The sequence below is a fragment of the Mercenaria mercenaria genome, chromosome 3, assembly GCF_021730395.1.
Source record: "Mercenaria mercenaria strain notata chromosome 3, MADL_Memer_1, whole genome shotgun sequence".
NCBI classification, from domain to species: Eukaryota; Metazoa; Mollusca; class Bivalvia; order Venerida; family Veneridae; genus Mercenaria; species Mercenaria mercenaria.
The window spans coordinates 63,654,351-63,675,674 of record NC_069363.1 but is presented as its reverse complement, the minus strand read 5'-3'; the positions used below and the strand labels follow the sequence as shown (position 1 = coordinate 63,675,674).

The window sequence follows — 21,324 nt, the reverse complement described above, 5'->3', positions numbered from 1 at the left end:
AAGCCCTCCTGTGCCAATTCCTCATTATGAATGAGACTAATGCAATTATTTCCTGAATCCTTGACCTTTTGTCTTTCCAGCTATGCAGTAAACATTTTTACGCAAGGCTGATAAAGTTTTACGCAAACATTTTAAAGCTATAAAACTCTTAATATCCCATTATGCTATTCAGGTCATGCTCAGACTAAAAGAGAATTTGATTAACCACAGTTTGCTACTAGTTTTACTTTAAAGGTCACTTTGTGAGAACAGCAAAAAGACTTTTTTGAATAACTTACCACACTTGCTATGCCCGGCATAGCTTTGTAAAATTGGAAAACAGAGTTACGAAACTTGTGTATTTAAGAACTTATGTACTGCATGTCTGATCATCACAGTCATCAAGTATATAAAATTTCAATCCAGTCACACCAATGATCATTCAAAGAAAACTAGGGATTGACAGAAATATGAAAGAATAATGGATGGGTGACTGTGAGTGATCACAATAGGTCATCCTGAGCACCTCTGTTCAAGGGAGCTAAAAAGTTATTGAGATGTCAAAACTAGAATGTTGATGCACAAATGGCAAGAATGCTGAGCCAGTTATTGGTTAATACCCGGTATAATGGACTCATATCAGTCTTTTAAATGAAAGTTATGGCACCAACAAGTAGTGACATGACCTTTAACCTCAGTGTAATCTTGACCTTTGAGATAGGGACCTTATCCTGTGGCAATATTTTGCTTCACTGAGAGATATTTCTGCCAAATAAAAAAAGACAGCTCAATGCATGTCAAAGTTATGACCTAGACAAGATCTTATACCTTTGACCTCCACCCCCATAGGTGTGTCCTATATGGACCTGGGATTTGCACTTGATACTCATTGCCACACTGAAGCAAATATTTCTGCCAAATATAAAACAATTGCTCCAAGCATGTCAAAGTTACAGCAAGGACAAGCTTTGAAACAACCGTTAACCCTAAGTGTGACCTTAACCTTAGGGACAGGGACCTGGAATTTGCACATGACACTCCATTTCATTGAGGCAATATTTTCTGCCAAATAAAAAGAAGATTGCTCCACACATGTCAAAGTTATGAACAGAACAAGATTTGAATTTGTGTCTGACCACTAAGTGTGAACAGGTGAAGCTTTAAAATTATGTTTGACCACTAAGTGCGATCTTGAGATTGAGAAAGGGGCCTGAGATTTATGCATGGCACTTCATTTCAATGAGGCAAATATTTCTGCTAAATAAAAATAAGACTGCTCCATGCATGTCAAATTTACCGCCCAGACAAACTCCAAAATGACCTCTGAGCCCTATGTGTGACCTTGACCTTTCAGATAAGAGGCCTGGCCTTTATGTGCAAAACTTGTCGCTTGTCTCAAACATTTCTGTCAAATAAACAGGATTGCTTAACCATCACAATATATGTCAGTCAAAGCTACGTCGGTCAAAACAAATTACTTTTGGCTTAAAAATACTCTATTTATTTGGCAGACAAATCGTCAATTTTCTCAAACCTGTAAAAGATATTATGCAAATTTTTGGGAGTGTTAACAAGGTTTTTCAATGAACTGACTTACTTATTTAGTATTTCACTGCAATTTTTGAAGTTTAGAAAAGCATTTTGACCAACTGTTATATAGATATAGCAGAGAATGTGCCCTATAGTGATAAAAAAAGTTTTTCTATGATTTTAACATGGATCTAGTGTCTGACACCATAGAATTCAATATTTGATACTTGAATGCAGCAATAATTCTGACCAAATTTCATTAACCCTTATCATGCTGGACATGATTCTGTCTTTGCAACCAGTGCAGATCATGATCAGCCTGCACATCCATGCAGTCTGATCAAGATCTGCACTGTTTGCCATTCAGTCAGTATCGTTTTGGTAAGCATCCCTTTAAACAGTTAATGGTACTGTCCAAATTGAAAGATGGACAAGTTAATTATAGAAATTTAGCAGGATAAGCGTTAAGATTATGCCAAAATTGTGATCTCTGGCACTAACAGTAAAACTAAGGACGACAGATGATGTACGACTAAGACGGATCATTCACCTATACCAACTGCTCACTCTTACAAGAATGGTTATCAGTTTTTAGGAGATTTTAACCCTTAGCCTGCTGCAGGCGAATTTAACAGCCTTTGCAAACAGCTTGGAACCAGATCAGACGCCGATTAAATCGGCGTCTGATCACGTTCCAAGCTGTTTGCTACTCTGACAATATTTCTTCCAATTTTGGAGCAAATTGAATGAACTTTACAATTTTAGCAGACGACATTTCCAGCAGACAACAATTTATCTAGCATGCTAAAGGTTAACATCCATTTCAAGCTAATGCTGGGAAACAAATTCTTATGGGAGGTAATTTTCTTACAAATTTAGTTCTACTTTTTCCATTTTAATCTATCTTAATGTAATATTTAGTAATTTTAGGGAGTCTGAGCATAAGCAATTTAATTTTAGCATATCTGCCTTGTCTCTTCCATTATGCATATAATGTGCTTAAAAGGATCTGAAAATTCAATCTTATTACGGAAATATAAGGAGATATTTCTTCGCACTAACGATGCCTTTGACAGCTTTGTTTCATGATATAATCTAATTTCCAGTTTTAAGCGTGTGGAATCAAGACAGTTATACAATTGCTTTTCCTTTCTGTTAATTCAGGAGCTGAATTAATGTCAAAAGTCATTTCTTTGTGGAGTAAAACAGTTTACCAATTTCTGATCAAATTTAGAAATACAGAAAAAAAAAGATCGTTTTATTATCAATGTAGGTCAATTTTAGCACTCTTGGTTGACGGAATTAACAACTGTCTATCATTTAGCTACTTACAATTCATGATGGGTTTCAGTATGTCTAAAAGTAATTGAACAAGAGCTATCACTGAAGGTGATACATATCTCCATGAAGTTGCATTAAATTTCCTTCACAGGATCTGAAGCTTTTTCTTAAATGTAATGTGAACTGTCACAATATATCTTCTTAACAGCAAATTACTTTTGACATTTAAAATTCTCTACTTACTGAGCAGACTTGTTGGCAATTTTCTCCAATCTGATTAATTCAAGGGCCATAACTCCAGAGCAACAAAAACCATTCACCTAGTTATCCAACTTTGCCATGTAAATTTACCCAAAAACATTCTGACTAAGTTTGGTGAACTCTGGATAAGAACTGCTTCAATTATTAAGTGGACACTGTCAGTTTTAAGCAATTTCAAGTTATTCAAGGGCCATAACTCAAGAGTGAGTGAATTCTATCTGGTTATCAAACTTTTCTGAGATATCATGCACATAAACATTACGACCTAGTTTGGTGAACTCTGGATAAGAACTACTCAAGTAAATGAACAGACAATGTAAATTTTCACAATTCTTAGTAATTCAAGGGCCATAACTCCTGAGCCTCTGGGACAATCCAGCTGGTTATCAATTTAGCTGAAATATAATGCCCACAAACACTATGACCAAGTTTGGTGAACATTAGGTAAGAACTGTTCAAGTAAGAGGGTGGACAACTTTAGTGGATGTAACTTGCCCATCGCAGGTGTTCTCATATGTCCCTTTTCACCGGCACATAAAGATTAAGAACAAAAGGGAAATAAATCTAAAGTTATTCAAAGAGAGCTCTGTCAAAATGTCTTTGTATAAAGATAGGTGATAAAGCAAGTCTTTCAGATGTTTAGTATAGTGTACTTCAGTGTGTGTTTAAAAATGTGGATATACATCTGTCAACAAGATTTTATATCCCTGTTCTTTTTTCTATATTTTTTTTAGAGATTCCTTTTTATTCTCTCTATGTATCTTATACATCTATAGGAAAGTCTGTATTCTCTTTAAACCTACAAGAGATTTTTCTAGAATTTCTATACGCCTACCAGAAATCTACAATTTCTGTATACCAATAGGAAAATTCTACAATTCCTATACATGCTGTTTTCTATAGAAAAAAAATCTGACTATAGTCATATATCTCACAATATTCTATGCTGTACAATTTACAACCAAATAAATAGCTTCCTCCCCTGATAATATCACCCTATACAGATGTAAATGTTCCTGTATATGAACCCCGACTTGCAGCCATAGAATCTCGAGACATGTCTGATTGAGCATTGTGTCTACTGTAATAAGCCCAATAGGTATTATGTGTGTGTCAAACGATCCATCAAAATCTTCGGGATTTTTCACTAGGACCCAAATTACTATAATATCTGAATAAATGTCCACCTACTGTCAAAACGCTAGAATATATCACCGAATTGCATGTCTGAAGATTAAGCATACCATGACAATATAACTGGTTCCTTTGACATGAAATAATAATCGTAAACAATAGCTACGTCTGCTTCTGGGTTATTAACTCCAGAAAACATCAATTGGCACCGGAAAGATCAATGAGACAATATCCTACCCAGAGTTCAATGGTAAGTACTGTTTCTCAAAGACAAAATAATGAACACAACAAGATTGGAGATTATAAAGCCTCTAATCTATAGGAACATAGAAAATAAAAAAAAAAATTATGCTAATCTGACTATATCACATTTAGAAACTTTTCTGGCAGTTCTATTATTGATTAAATATAAAAGTCGTTAGTCCAACAGATTTTTTAATGTATAGCTTTCATTTATGATATTTATATTCAGTTGGTTGAAGTTCAACATCCTCTGCGTCTGCTCAGAATGGAAAGCCACCACATGTCAGGCACTGGTCTCAAACCAATAACCTACAGGTGGAACAGCCAATAACAGCTTAGAGCAGCCAGCCATCCCAAGTCTAAAACCACAGTAAAATCAGCAAAGAGTCCTCATGGCAATATCCAGTTATAGTCCCCTCTATTTACGGAATGAACAATAATAATAAAGGGAGATAAAAAAAATAATTATGTTGATTTAGTAACCCTTCTGAATGTTATAATTAAATATATATAAGTTATGAAAGGTGGAGGCCAGGATTGAGGTGGATATAATGCACTACATTCTGTAGAGGGGGCAATTACTGGATAATGCAGTACCAACACAGCCATTTCTATTGTCTATTAAAAAATCAAGTTTCTTCACAGATAAAACTATTGTTCTTCTAAAAATCATAAAATTTGAAAGCAATCTCGAAGTAAAATCTTCTGTATTCTATCTTCGGTATTAAAATGCATTCTATCAGATGAACTTAAGTGCACAGAGAACCAAATTTAATGAGACTTCATCTAAAACTCCATCATGTTTAAATCAATTTCAGTTTTGAAGAGTGAATACAAACTGTAGAGAATTTTATCATTTTGCAAAAGTGAATATTGATGGAAAATTATTATGGAAAAGTGAGAAAACACCATCATACAACCTCAGTAACTCTAAGTTTGTATGCTATCCCTCAGACATCTTTATGTTTTAAAAGTATACATCACAACAGCTTTTTTTCCAATTTGTGCGAAAGAGTATGTTGCCTTTATATGGCACTGTCACTAGCAATTCAAGGTGATAGCTGCCTTTTTAGGATGTACCTCTTCCATTAAAATAAACACCAAAACCTATATTTCATTAGAAACTTGGTCATATTTGTGGGGTAGCCATAATTACAGAATGGTCTTAAAAGCAGAATTTTATTTCACGGAATTTCAAATCCTAATTGTTTTCTTAAGACCTTGCTAAATTAAAGTGCGAAAATTTGCCAATTAAATTTCTTCAAATCTTTGGTTTAAGGACAATTCTTCTAAGAAAAAAAAATTTTTTGTCAATCAAATTCTTAATGTCATCGTATCGAAATAAGATGTTTATATCTGTTGAAACTCCTTTTTGGAAATCATGTTCAGGCAAATAAACTATCTTTTTGAACCAGTAATATGATTTTTTTTGCAATTTTTTGTTTTAGAGGATTTCCTTAATATCAAGGTTTAAATTGAGATACATCACTTTTATTTAAATTTCTAACAAATCATCATATACAGGGTGAATTTTTACATAGCCTTAAGAATTGTCACTTCTGTCTGACCGTGAAATTGGAATTTATGACACTGTACAAGGCTTTGCTGTACAATTAAAGTTACCTCAATGATACTACTTCAACACGCAGTCATAAAGTATATCTGATGTCCACTTTTTTATATAACAGAAGAAATAATTTAAATAAGACTGATTTTTTTGATTATCCAAGTTATTTGAGCGTCATGAAACCACATATGGGTTGCACACAAGGATCCAGATACAGCCTGCCATCCCGCAGTCTGGTCAGGATCATGTTTGTTCCTAACTTCCCTCCCAATTCCAGTAGCTATCAAAGCGAACGCAATGAGCTGACAACTGCGGAGTGCCGCTGTCTGGATCCATTGTGTCGCATACCACTTGTATTTCTCATGGCACGGCTCATTTATTCGTTCATAAATGACATAAAAAAGTCTTGATACACCCTAGAATGACAGGTTTCGAGCATATGTCAAAAAGAACAAACCTGAATTATGCCAACACAAAAAACAAAATCAATCAAAAAATCATAGGTCACCGCGGATTCGAAAAAGAGTTATTCCTGAAAACGTCATTTTTGGGGGAAATGCCGTTTTCAAGGGCAGATAACTCTTTTTCGATACCGGTGACCTATGATTTTTATTGCATTTTTTTGTTTCTTAGATGATTGTCCTTCAATATCCAAAGTTTGAAGAAATTCTGTTATTGGGAAAATTTTCGCACCTAATTCTAGCATACGTCCTTAAGATAAAAAAATTAAGGCATTATGGACCTTCTAAGTATGAAGTATAAAATTTGATGATACATCACTTTTTTTACTTTCTAACTAAAACATCTGAAGAATGACTGGGTGAATTATTTTATATGTAAAAATCTGTCATTGGCTGTAGGTGCATATTGGAATTTAGGCAGTAACAAGGCTCTGGTACCAAAACAGTTACCCTCAAGCTGAATACTCTCATCTTCAACTACAGCCAGTCATAAAGTATATCTGATGTTCATCTTATTTTATAAATAACAGAAGAAATAATTTTAAATGAATGACTTGATTTTTTTTGCATTCATCCAAAGATTATTTTATTCATTCATAGATGACATAAAAAAAGTCTTGATACACCCTAGAATGACAGGTTTTTGAGCATATGTAAAAAAAAACAAACACTGCAAACTTTTGTCCAACACGCAACAAACATATAATTCAATTCCAAAAAAATAACATTACTGTTGTTCCCCCTGCCCAGGAGACAGGCAAAAACGACAGTTTCAAGTTTTACGCAGACTCAAAGGTGCGCAAGACTGTTAACTATCCTTGTTGGTACGATGTTTTGTGATACAGTTCATCCTCTTTATGGAAGAGTATAGTGGACAAAATCCCCCCTTGACAAAATCCCACCCACCTAGCCCCTGCTCATTTTGACCACAGTGGACAAAATCCCACATTCATTTTTTCCAGATATATTTAAAAAAAAAATTGAAACAATACCCATCTTCTTAATTTTTTTTCAAAGAGAGGATTTTGTTAGCCATAGTGACAGTCAAATTGAGCATGGAGGATTTTCTATGGGGATGAGTGATGGGGTGGTGGTGGTTGGGGGTGGGGGGGGGGAATTTGTCCTACATTCAATATAGCTCTGGAGAGGTTAATTCCCTTAGAAATTCAGGTAATGAGAATGAAAATGTCAATCTTTGTAAAGAGTTGTTCTCCTTTCTGTAGTCTGTGTTCTGACCCTGTGTTTTGTTCATATTAGATAACTCCTACGGCTATTCAAATTTGGTATAATTATGTCCCTTTTCTTCTCAAAACACTGGATAATCAGAGCCAAGAAAGATTGGTCAGAATATATGAGAAATTATTTTAAAAATTTAAAAAGATTATCTAGTCGGTAGCCAGACTACCCTTTCTGTGGTGTTGTTAACATAGGTTTTATTGCATTCCATCAATTGTGATAACACTCTGTCTGATCTGATCTCCCAGAACTCGGAAAACTCATCAACCAAACTAAAAATATGATGTTTTTTATCATATTATTATACAAGTGGGACAATATTTAGTTAATGTAATACATGAAATATGTGGGCAGATAAAAGGTCAAAAGTAATACTGGAGTGTTTCTGTAAAAAATATTGATGAAAATGTTAATGAAATGATGTATTGGACAGAACTGATGAATGCATCCTGCATGCAATTCATTACCAAAAATTCTGGCAAGAGAACGTGCTTATAGCCTGAACAAATGTTCCGTATTCTACTTTGCATATGACACTTCTAAGATTTAGGAGGCATTTTATGGTTGCCAGAAACTCTTTTCACTTATTTATTACTGCAAATAATGTTCAGTGTTAATTTAATATTTCTTCTATATCATTATGACAGGAAGTTTTGATTCATGTTATCTTATCACCTGCCTCGCCCAAGAAACTTGTCTTTATCCAGTACTAAATTGGTCAATGTACAAATTTCAGGAAGAAATAAAGACAACTGTTTTTCTAAGGCTTATTCTGTTTGTTTTAGAGCTTCTCAGATCATACAAGACAAATTAATAGATGTTTGAAATTGGCTTAAAGATTAGAAAAATATGAACATTTCAATATTTGACATCATACACTTAGGTGAAATTATTTTAAAATACAGAAGGCAAGTTCTGACAAGGACATTTTTAAAGTTTAAAGCACATTTTTGTTTTTGTTTTTTTTTAAACATCTGGTTACTATAAGCAATGTTAATAAAGAGTCACCAAAAGAATATTTGTTTGAAACTATTTCAACATCGGCCAGTAGTTTCTGACAAGATTCTTTTTAAATGTTCCTCTTATATACATAAAAGGAAACTGGAGGCCCTTTTTCCTGAGAAATTATTTCCAGACTGGACCATAAGTATCTGACAAAAAGATTTTAAAATTTTGCAGGAGATGTCATTTGAAGATTTTTCTATTTTTAGCCATATACAATCACGTGGGACACTTAGGTAAAAGACTATCGGAAGAATATCTATGCCAAGTTTCATCAATTTCCACCAAGCTGTTTCAGAGATGTAATTTTAAACGCCGGGTCCTACCTGGCTGATATTGCGGTGGTAAAGCCATTAAGCATATTTAGAGAGTAGGCTGGGCTTATCTGACAGATGATGGGTGATAACACTGAAACTTTATCTCTAGTAAACAGAGCCACGTGTGCTTTTGTATATTTTTCAGATCTGAATAAATTGTAGTAAATACTCATCTACAAATTAAAAAGCCTATGTATCTACAAGGGTACCTACAAATATTTTCCATTGTTGAAATATTAATAATTTACATGACTGGATGAAGTTAAGAAGTTTAAACTTAACTTTGCTTTTGTATCAGTATCAGAGCAATGGTACACAGGAATTAGCATTTCATGTAATAAATATTAAAATGTGGAAATATTTTTGCTTACTTACACAATTCTTTGAAACATATTCCATAGAATTTTTGAATCTCTCAGAGTTATAACAATATATGTCAGTATGTGTATTACATAATGAATGTTTGAATATTTGTTTTTACATCTCCCAGAAATTGAATTTTGAAACTACTGGCTCTGATATCCATATTTAATATGCATGTAAATACTAACAATTTAAGCTGCACTAAAAACATACACCTGGTGACTAAATATCCTAGGAATGTTTTAGTTCAGCTTATCACAGTGACCAGAATACCCCCATTTTATAAGTAGGGTACTCAGAGTAATCAGACCTGCTAATTTTACTAGTACTTATTTCAGTATACCAAAAATACTCATCTGGTTGTAAGAGCTATTATATTTTAACTGTAACAGTTTCAAATTATACAGTTACTGTTCATTTGTTTGAAGTAGGTCAATACTCAAGGAAGTCAAATAACCTTCTAACCTAATGGGTCAACCAATGTTTTGGGAACTAGATATAAATCACTTTTATCTACAGCTTTCAGGTGGCGTAGCTAATTACTGTTATGTGTGCAATACAGGGATGCTGGGGATTATAACTCTTAATAATTGAGTGGAACAAATGTAGAATATGTGAACAATGTGATATAATATGTGCTCAACATTTTGAAGGTTAAATCAGAAAGTGAATTATCATTTATGGAGTAAATCTAGCTTGTTTATAGAAAAAGCAGAAGATTTTATTTCTTTTCTTTATCTAAATGCTGAATGGAGCTCCCGCCATCTGTCAGATAAAGATGTTACTCATGTAAACTTCCCTATTCTGTTATTGGCTGAAAGGGAGGTCATAACCTTTATGTGGGCTGGCTTTAGCAAGTAGAGGTAAATTTGAATTTCTAGCAGACAACAAAAAACTTTTTTTTCAGAAAGGCAGTAATTACTTGATAAAAATTTACAAAATTTTACACACTGAATTCTGTCATACTAGAGAACATATGTTCCAAATTTCAAAAAATAAAGTTCAATAAAAGTAGAGATATTTAGAAAAAATGTATCAGTTTTCTGTTGTTCACAGCACTGTGTTCAGCTGAAAAGTAGACATTTTCTGAGCTTGTCTGCCTTTTATACTTTTACCCTGGTGTTTAAAACTAAATATACGTCTACAGGACACAGACTGTTGCTTCTTCTATGTGATGTTAGGAAATGGAAGTGTGATTCCAGTGACAAATGACACTTTAAAATAAAACGTATATACTGAAGTTATGGCCTGGAAAGGAAACAGATTGTACAAACTCATCTCACCTTTAAATGGTAAATATTACATCATTTTGTTATGGCAAAAGTTTGAAGTAAGTTATTTAAATAGTTATCCTTGTATGCATATAAAAGTCACAGACCATACTAGAAATCTTTGACTTATTGTGTGACTTTGACCTTTAAGATATGGGTATGCACTCTGAACGTTACACATTGTCTTCTTATGGTGCCTGTTTTTATGCCAAGTTATTTGAAAATCCGTGTGTAAAAAAATAGTTACACGGCAGACAAAACTAGAGCTATCACTGAAGGTGATGAATGTACATCCCTCACATACTGACACAGTACATTGCCATTGCAATTTGACAAACACAAGATCGCATAACTATGTCGACTGTACGTACATAGTATAGTAACAAAAACCAAAGTCCCATAACTCTGCAGAATATTTTTCTGAAAGAACCTTACATGCAACATGCACAAGTAAGGATGGTACTGATCACTTGTGTGAAGTTTCATTAAATTGTGTGCAATGGTTCGGGAGATTATGTGCAAACAAGACTGCATATGCAGACTCTATGTTTATAGCATAGTAACAAAAAATGAAGTCCCATAACTCTGCAGAATAGGTATCTAAAAGAACGTAACATGCACCATGCACAACCAGGGTTGGTACTGATCACTTGTGTGAAGTTTCATTAAATTGTGTGCAGGGATTCGGGATATTAGGCACACACAAGCTTGCACATGCAGACTCTATGTATATAGTATAGTAACAATAAACAAAGTCCCGTAACTCTGCAAATTTTTTTCTGAAAGAACCTAACATACACCAACTACTGTTGTTACTGATCACTTTTGTGAAGTTTCACTAAATTGTGTCAAGGGGATGAGGAGAGTTGGTGCGCATAAGATTGTGTCTTTGGATGGACAGACAGACAGACAGATGACCTGAAACCAGTATACACCCCCTTACAACTTCGTCGTTCGGGGGGGTACAAAAATACCATAATTTTGTTACCTCTAAGTAAAGAGTAGACTTGGACTTATACTCAGTGTTCCTATATATTCTGGATCAAATAGCCCGTTCAATGTATCTGTAGGATTTTGCTTAAAGTAGAGCTATGGGACAATGAGGGCTGTTGCATCTTTCATTACCTCTCATGAACAGACTCAATCAGAGTCTGCTTTAATTTGTTGTGTTCTATGCCTCCAAAGGATCTTCTTACAGCTATTATTGGTTCTAATAATTCCTACCTCCATTCATCCATCTAGAATCCAATATTTTTTTTACATAAATATATACAAACAGAAAAGAGGTACACATGCATTTCTTGATAATACCTTCTTCCTGTCCCGGCCTTAACTGCATCTCGATTGAAATTTGTATTTGCCAAGGAGAAATCTTCCGCATTTGCACACAGCAGTTTTGGAAATACAGACTGTCTTTCGTAACGGTCTATGTCATCATACGTATTTCCATACATAAAACCATTCATCAGTGTGGAGTGTGCATGCAGATCTATGAAAAAATCCACTAACAATTTCTGAAAAAGAAAAAAAAACAGATACAATTTATGTAGAGATAAAAAGAGAAAACAATGTCTAACATGGCTCCAAAATTAAATGAATCTATATGGATCCCAAAATGAAAATGAATTTACCTACTGAGTGTTGTTACGCTTTAGGGAAGATCATAATCTTTCTCAGTTTTAGAAACTATGGACCCAACACGAAATTCGTATGAACAAGTTTCATAAATAATCTTTTACGGGTTTAGAAGAATGGACCAGGTGGGAATCTTATCTCAATTGCTTGATCTTCAGTTGAGACCTTGACCTTTTCTACTGCAATAGAAACAGGGGTTCTGCAAGACATCTTGATGAATGGAATATATTCATCTAAAGCTTCAGAAAGCCCTTACAGTGATTAAGAATATAAAGACCAGACCGGAATCCAAGGCTCAAACATTTGACCTTTAGCTGAACCTCTGACCTTGGGCCCTTGCAAAAGCAACTGTTAGCTTGATGCAAACCATCTTGATGAGATGAATATTGCATCCAAGTTTAATAAACATTCCTTGAGGGTTTAGAAAATATTGATCAAAAACAAAACCAGAGTTGTGACCATGAGCTTGGCCAGCACAACTGAAACATGGTTTCTGCAAGTCATTTTTGTAAGTGGACCATTCCATCCAAGGTTCATAAATCTTCTTTGAAGGTTCTAGCAGATACTGAACCTTCAATCTAGACCTTAATCTTGAGGACATGGCCATTAAGACATAGGTTCTAGCCATTTAAACATTGGTTCTAAATGTCACCTTGTTTGACCTTCAAGTTTACACCTTGACTTTGACCAGCACTGTACAGGAACACTGGTCCTGCAAGTCAACTTGATGAGTGGAACATTCCATACAAGTTTCATATATATCCTTCAAAACATTCAGAAGACACGGACCTGACACAAAATAGACTGGCAACTGAATAAACAACAAAGAAACTATATGCCTGAGTCTTCAACTGGGGAAAAAAAGACCATAGGATACTAAGAGGGTTGTCCAGAAAAGATTCTTAAAGTATGCAAAAACCACACCATGCACTTTTGGTTGCCACAAAAGACAATCTGTAAAGTCCTCAGTAACAGTGATAAGCCACTTGAATTGCTTCAGATCTGTGAGATAATGCATTATCCTAACCCTTAACCTGCTATATTTCTATAATGGACTGGTCCATCTTTCAATTTTGACAGTACCACTTATTACTCAAAGGGGTTTTCACTGAAAATTTACTGACTGAATAGCGAACAGTGCAGACCATGATCAGACTGCACGGATGTGCAGGCTGATCTTGGTCTGCACTGGTCGCAAAGGCAGAATCATCTGCCGCCAGCAGGCTAAAGGCTAATCAAAATGCCTCATCTGTTGAAATGAACCTGTTAAAATTTGGTTTTCTCCTCTATCATAACAGAACTGCTTGGAATTTCCACAATATGTCTTCTGCTCATCACACAGCAAATGCAGAACCAGAATTTTCTTTAACATGTTCATTAACCTTTACCTAAATTTCTAAAATGCACTGGCCCATCATTCAATTTGGGCAATAACATTTACCATTCCTGGGGGTGTTCACTGAAAACTTACTGATTGAACAGTGAACAATGTAGACCATGATCAGCCTGCACAGACGTGCAGCCTGATCTTGGTCTGCACTGGTCGCAAAGGCAGAAATTCCTCACCGCCAGCAGGCTAAAGGTTCAGTATGTTACTGTGCTCCAACATAGGAGGTAATACAAAGACAAGTTGCTTCTGAGACTCATAATCATACACTCAAAACTATACTGCTGACAGTGTTAAAAATTGCACTCATAGTAAATTCACTCAGGTATAGCCAATAATTTAATGCAAACATGCAATTTTGCCAACTCCGGCCTTTGAACATGAATTATGACATTTACCTTCAGTTCTTAAAACTGTCACCATATTGTGAATATTTGAGACACACAGAAACCCACTGTAAAGTTGACAGGTGTACGTATGGTCTTTCTCTTAATGATGACTGTGAGAAGTTTCATTAAAATCTACATAGCAAACAGGAGCTGTCACAAATGGTGACAAATGCCCCCGTAGTGCCTTGACCTTTGACCTGGTGACCTTAACCTTTGGCCTGTTGACCCCAAAGTCAGTAGGGGTGGTGTATTCAATAAGTACTATCAGCATGTGAAGTTTGAAGGTCCTTGGTGCAGTGGTTCACGAGTAAAGTGCCTTCATGCAAAAAGTTAACATTGTGACGAACGAACGGACGGACAGTTGAAAACTAATATGCCTCACTTCGGGAGCATAAAAAAAATTCTATTTGCTCAAGTGTTATGAAAATTGTGATTTTTCCTTAGACGCCCATTATGAAACCTTGTGCGAGGTCAAAATTGTTCAAATCTAGTGCATGACCCTATCTCTTTCGTATGCCCAATTTCCTTGGTATATTCTGAAGTTTTGAAAAGTCAGAGTTTAATCAATTTCTTCATTGCAGAAAATAATTTTGATCTGAACTGAACGTGCAGAACTACCCTATAGATTTCAATTGAAGCATTTGATTAGGAGGCTATGACTATCACATTTTCCGCCACTCTCTTAAATAGTGCGAGTGAGGCCTGGTATGTATAAAGTATCCAAAACCACATGGGACTATGTAAAAGCCAAAACATTACATACAAAGTCAGCCGCATTACAGATGGCCCATAATTCTGATAGGCTATGAATAAAACATTACATACAAGAATTGTAACAACATTTCTGTACGGCCTTTTAAAACTTCACATGGAATTACCAATACAGGGGAAGTTGCCAGATACACTCTCAATAAAAGATGATTAAATGTGCGCTTCAGACTGTTTATGGATAATGCATCTAAAGTATCAACAAAACATAATAAAAGCTGATATAGTAAATTAGACTGTTACATTTTGTCTCGATATGGAAGTATCTGATCTTTATTACAAGTTCCTCGGCTCCAGATATCCTGCCAATGTTACCATGGGACTTGTTCTACTGACGGATCAACACTAACTTGTAGTCTAGGTTCAAGATTAAATATGAAATTAAATACCACCCAGATACATTTCGTCTAACATTACCATCAGCATCCAATAAGGACTTGAGAAATGCAACATCACAAATATTATCTAGTCTCCAGTCAGATTAAAAAAAAATTCACAAAAGTTTATTTGAAGGGGCATCAAATTCAAACTTGGGCAATATTAAAAAAAGCAAGAAGTTGATATGATTAAGATAAAAATTGCTGATCTAGCTCCATCCTCTTCTGTACTTGCATCATGAAAATATATATGAGCCGCGCCATGAGAAAACCAACGTAGTGGCTTTGCGACCAGCATGGATCCAGACCAGCCTGCGCATCCGCGCAGTCTGGTCAGGATCCATGCTGTTCGCTAACAGTTTCTCCAATTCCAATAGGCTTTAAAAGCGAACAGCATGGAGCCTGACCAGACTGCCCGGATGCGCAGGCTGGTCTGGATCCATGCTGGTCGCACACCCACTATGTTGGTTTTCTCATGGCACGGCTCATATTGTATTTTCCCCTCAACACTATGCCACCGTGTGAAAAAACAATTTCTTTCAGGATGCAGTTTTACCAAACAATTTCATGTTTTTTTAAGGTCTTACAGTACCATGTTTCTGGACAGCGAGTTGTCACTTTATTGATTTTCAATTTACATTCACCGTTGAATTAAACTTTATTTTCAACCAATGGAAAGTAGTCGTACAGTGTCTGAGTCCAAGAATCTCTCTTGAATCTATAAATTTGATCCTATCTCTACCAACCAAATCTTTTACAATTTCACTTTTCGAAGTGAATATTTTGATACGAAAATGTGTTTTAGGGTGTGTAAAAGTCATGCACTAAATTATCAAAGCTATATATCCCCGATATAAGTGTTTACTAAATGTCTCGTCTGCTTACCTCTAATTTGCATGGGACCTTTAGATTTAATGGCGGGACCTCATGGAAATACTGCGCATGCGCATCGCGCCATTTCCGACTTCCCCTGACATGTAAACATGCTTTGTGAGTGCAGACGAAATGAAATGTAGCATTTCTTGTAAAATACTTAAATTTAACTGTTTTAACTTTGCCCTGTTGTTGAAAATCAAGAATCCATTTGATCGTAAACAGATTATCAAGGTTAAAGACCAAAAAAAGCGTTTACAGGACTGTCCAGTTTGGTGGTCGTCCGGATTTGGTGGTCGCTAGCCAGTAAAGATCAGGGTAACGGATAAAATATACTGGACTTGAATGCATTACTGCCGGACACATACTTCCCATTTTTAAATTTATCAGCTATTGCATATATACTATGGCAGCTTAAAAATTCACTTTTACATCTCAGTTCGTAGAAAGAACTGGGTGCAGCCTTAACAGAGAATCGGCCCATTTGCTAGTAATGACGGTACAAGATATATATCGTGGCCTCAATGCGAAACTAGCCTATGTGTTTACAGAAATAGAAGCAGATAGACTAGTTTCGCGTTGAGGCCACAATATGGAATTCCCTGTTAATGTATTATTACTGACTGCATTAAAGTTATTTCAAGAATAAGTAGGCCATTATTTTACAGCTACATTAGCTAATTGACAATGAGATCTACGTAAACACCAATTACCTTTTCTGATCCATTACTTTTTATCTTTCTTCAGAGTATACTATCAGCAAAATCTAAATGGTAAAATAGCAGGCCTTAAATTGATCTAACCGCCTTTTTTGTGAAAACCGCTGTTTATTTAGAATGCAGTTTGGATTGGGATCATTTATATTCCTCTCACTATAACCCAATATTGATCTTTCCAGGGAAATTGTTCCAGTGAAGAAATTCTATTATACTCTTCCCCCAACAAATCTAATCTATTTTTCAAAGTCTTTGGTATCTGCCCTTCATTATTTCTTTCGATGACGTATTCACCAAATATCTGTAAATCATCAACTGAGTGACATTTCTTTATTGTGTAGAATCAGTGGTATAAACAGAAATTACATAAAACAAAAAGACACTGTGGTGTTTATAAGAAAGGCCATAATTCATTTCCTTTCTCTCGTAAGTCATCAGAATTTTATAAGCTAGATTTGCGAAACTGATGCCATTCAATTTTCCGGGCATCAAACTTTGTGGTTTCTGCCCGAAACAGCTATTTCACAGATACATGAGCTTGTGTTTTTAAAATTTCAAAGATATTCTAGCATAAAACTGCTGTTCTTGTCTCTTTTCGGGGTGTTTTTACAGAAGAGAAAACCTGTGTTAACAAATAGATTCTCACGCTCATGTGCTGTTAAAACACCTTTTTATATATGCGGGTTCTGTGCCAAATCGTAAAAGTTACGGCCCAAAAACGGATAATTCAAACTGAAATGACATCAACATGAAGAAACAACTAAGACATTCTCGCGCATTTCATGGAAATGTTATGACGTTGAGGGACAATGTATCTGTTTTAAGGAGTTTTATGCTAGAAAAGCATTAGTGCATGTTTTTTCGTGTTATAACATCTGCAATTCCCGAAGGATTGGTTGGTGCCCAAGCCCGGTCCCTACAAATTAAGATAATCGTTCAATTCATTTGGATTCAATTTCATGAATTGACATAACCAAGAAATCCATAAAAATTAGTCATGTACAAATATTAATGATTTCACTGTAATGGACAGTTCCAGTTTTTGTCAATAAATTTCATCTAACTTCTCCCTCTATTGTTATTCTATTCATACCAAGGTCAAGTGCTCACAAGCGGTATCACAAACAAAATGCACGTGTCTATTGTGTAACTAGGTCAATCATATCTGACAGTCCCAACTCGACCGTCTGTTTTAAATAAACATTAATGATTGACAGTTTTGGATCCGTCCATTCAAGTGAGCAGATCAAATCTTTTATGACCGTTACCAAAAACAGCACTGAATATGAAGAAAGTCTTACTTAAATGAATTTAAGGCATTATCTGCATTTCTTAGAGACACATTTGTTTGCGAGACTCTTCCATTACTGCATTTTGGCTATGTTCTATCTTAGGCCAGAGTTTTATTATTTCTTAGATTACCAGATTGCCAGTCCAATTTTTCAGAAATTGGAAATAAAAATAATTTACATTTTTTTCATTTTTCCGCAGCTATAACTTGCCAATAGCCATAAGAAATAAAATGCACCATGAGGAATCCAAGATAATTTTAGTGTTCTGTAACCCTGAACCAATAGACTGCTTCTATCATTGTTTGATTAATATTCACTGCTGCAGTATGGTAAATATAAACCTTTCTAGAACACTGACATCTGTGATTTTCAGTAATTCAAGGGCCATAATTCTGAAGTGCCTGGGCCAATTTGGCTAGTTATCGAACATGGCCGAGGACTTATTAGCAAACACATTTTGTTCAAGTTTGGTGAAGATTGGATGAGAAATGTTCAACTTAGAGTGCGGACAAGTGTGTACAGAGCAATTTTCGGTAATTCAACGGCCATAATTCTAAAGTGCCTGGGCCGATTTGGCTAGTTATCGAACTTGTCCAAGGACTTATTGGCAAACACATTTTGTTCAAGTTTAGTGAAGATCGGATGAGAACTGTTCAAGTTAGAGCGCAGACAAGAGTAAAAAGGCCAATTTTCGGTAATTCAAGGGCCATAATTCTGAAGTGCCTGGGGCGATTTGGCTCTTTATCAAGCTTGGTTGAGGACTTACTGGTAAACACATTTTGTAAGTGTTTGGTGAAGATAGAATGAGAACTGTTCAACTTATAGCACAGACATGATTTGTGGCAGACAGACAGACGGATGGACACACCAACAGCAGTAAATCAATATATCTCCCACACCACTATGTGGTGGGAGACATAATTACTATCAATATACTATAACCTGGATATTTGGATATTGTCCTTTTTAAAAAAAGGACCGTAAAAAAAACTTTTTTTTTTCTTTTTTTGTTGTTGACTACAATGTTTTGTGGGTATTTGTTTTATTTTTATTTCCTCCTTGGATTGTAATTTTTTTTAAAAATCCTCATAATCCAAAAATATAAATACTTCGGCCTTTCAGTATTGTAAGCTATTATTCATGGGAAATGAACAGAAACAAGGCTAAAGCTTGCATCCAAATTTAATATATATCAGTTTTCCTTGCAGTTCTACATTGATTTCTTATTCCAAATTGGTATCTCGAGGCCGTAGACTGTGCACAGATGATCAACTTACACTGTTACAAGTGAAACGTTCTGTCATCCAATTAAACCAACCTGTTAAGCAATTACCCAATTGTCAATGCATTTATGCATTCATTATCGCCATATGGCACATTTTCAGTAAAACTGTTAAAACTTTCTTGCATACTTTTTTGTGTCAAAGCTATTGAATAGTCGATCGACTGTTGCTGTCCCTGAACAGCACTTGTTACAGATTACATGCATCAACAAAATTTATTTTTGATTAAATGGTATATGTACTTTGTAATAAAAACATTTCAGTTGAATCATATTTAGTATGTTTTCTTACTTGACCCAGTATGCTAAGATACGTCTTGTGACTATTCTATTATTCAGTACACTTTTGTGTAAAACCATAGACTGTTGTGTTTTTTGTACATTTAGACGATGAAACAACATTGAGAGAAGATATCTTTCAAACGTAAAAAGGACATCTTTCCAAAGTTGTGAAAAATATGTCTTTCAAACATAATGAAAAAGACGTCTTTCCAAGGTGGCAAAAAAGACGTCAACGCACCTTTCATTATCAACCAAAAAACAACGTTTGTCCAACGTTGTGAACAAGACGTCTTTCCAACGTTGCAAAAAAGACGTCAACACACCTTTCATTATCAACCCAAAAACGACGTCTTTCCAACGTTGTGGAAAAGACGTCTTTCCAACGTTGCAAAAAAGACGTCTTTCCAACATTGTGATAGACGTCAACGCACCTTTCATTATCAACCAAAAAACAACGTCTTTACAACGTCAGGAAAAGACGTCATAACAACGTTGTAACAACGTGGTGTGTTTGCTGGGTTGTAAGAAACTTGTAATTACAGATAAAAACTTGCCTAGTATAGTGTATTTTTTATTTGTAATATTTTTTTCTCTTTTTTATTCACATTTTACATCACTATCACCTTCTATATACCACTTATTTATATTTCACTGACGTTGTCTAAAATTTCATTTCATTTATTTATTCTTTGTTTGTTTTTTTATAGTTTTTATTCGTTTTTTTTGTTTTGTTTTTTTGAAAAATGAAAAAAAAATGTCACCTGGCTTCATAACTACATAAGATTCTTAATATAGAATGTGCATCCTATAAACAATGATACCAGACTATGACAGTATCTTAAGTGGAATTCATTTATTCCATTTCATTACCAGATCATCATTACAAGTCAAATAAAACTCTTTCGTAAATTAACCTTTACCGTGCTAAATTTCTAAAATAGACTGGTCTATCATTCTATTTGGGCAATACCATTTATTATAAGAAGGGGTGTTTACGACTGAATAGCGACCAGTGCAGACCATGCTGATCTTGGTCTGCACTGGTCACAAAGGCAGAATTACTTGCCGCCAGCACGCTAAAGGTTAATTTCATTCCTAACTTAACTTAAATTTCATTTTAGGATTTCCTTTAAACAAATTTATAAATCTACTTAATATCCCTTAAAGGTCCATTACTAAGGGAAAGTGAGTTGGCAATTTTTTTCATAGCCAGTGCATAGACTTCTGCAAGACACTAAATTATGAAGATTGGCAGGTCAAAATTTACAGAAGGTCTTTGGAACTCAAAGAAATGTATGTGTATTATGTTGAAATTTCAATGAATCGACAGAATGACCCCCCCAGGTCTTTTTAACTTTCTTCATACTTCATAGAAAAATAATTGTACATATACTGCGATTTATTTCGAATTTTTACCTACCAACTTTCATTTTCCAATAAAATGAAATAGTTTCTGTGCTTTTTAAAAGAAATTAAAATGTTCACTTTCCTTAGTATTGGACCTTTAAGCAAGTAAGTTTCAAGGTGCGTTAAATTTGTAGTAAAATAAGTGCAGTTCACTTTAATCTATTTTGCACAAAATTAAGCCAATAAATAATTCTGTTTTGTATTATAGTATTAAGCTCTTGAAGTGGTAGACAATAAACATCTTTAATTCACCGAGGGCCAAATAGAATGT

At 34.9% G+C, this 21,324-nt stretch overlaps 1 protein-coding gene across 4 annotated transcripts in view; it reads right to left on the bottom strand.

Annotated features, from left to right (window-relative positions):
* Positions 1-21,324, bottom strand: part of LOC123524538 (cytosolic carboxypeptidase 6-like) — a 74,327-nt gene that overhangs the window by 28,419 nt on the left and 24,584 nt on the right. For all 4 annotated transcript variants that reach the window (XM_045302799.2, XM_045302800.2, XM_045302803.2 and 1 more), the window contains exon 9: positions 11,957-12,159. In XM_045302799.2, coding sequence (XP_045158734.2) covers positions 11,957-12,159 — 203 coding nt within the window. The remainder of the gene's footprint in view (positions 1-11,956; positions 12,160-21,324) is intronic.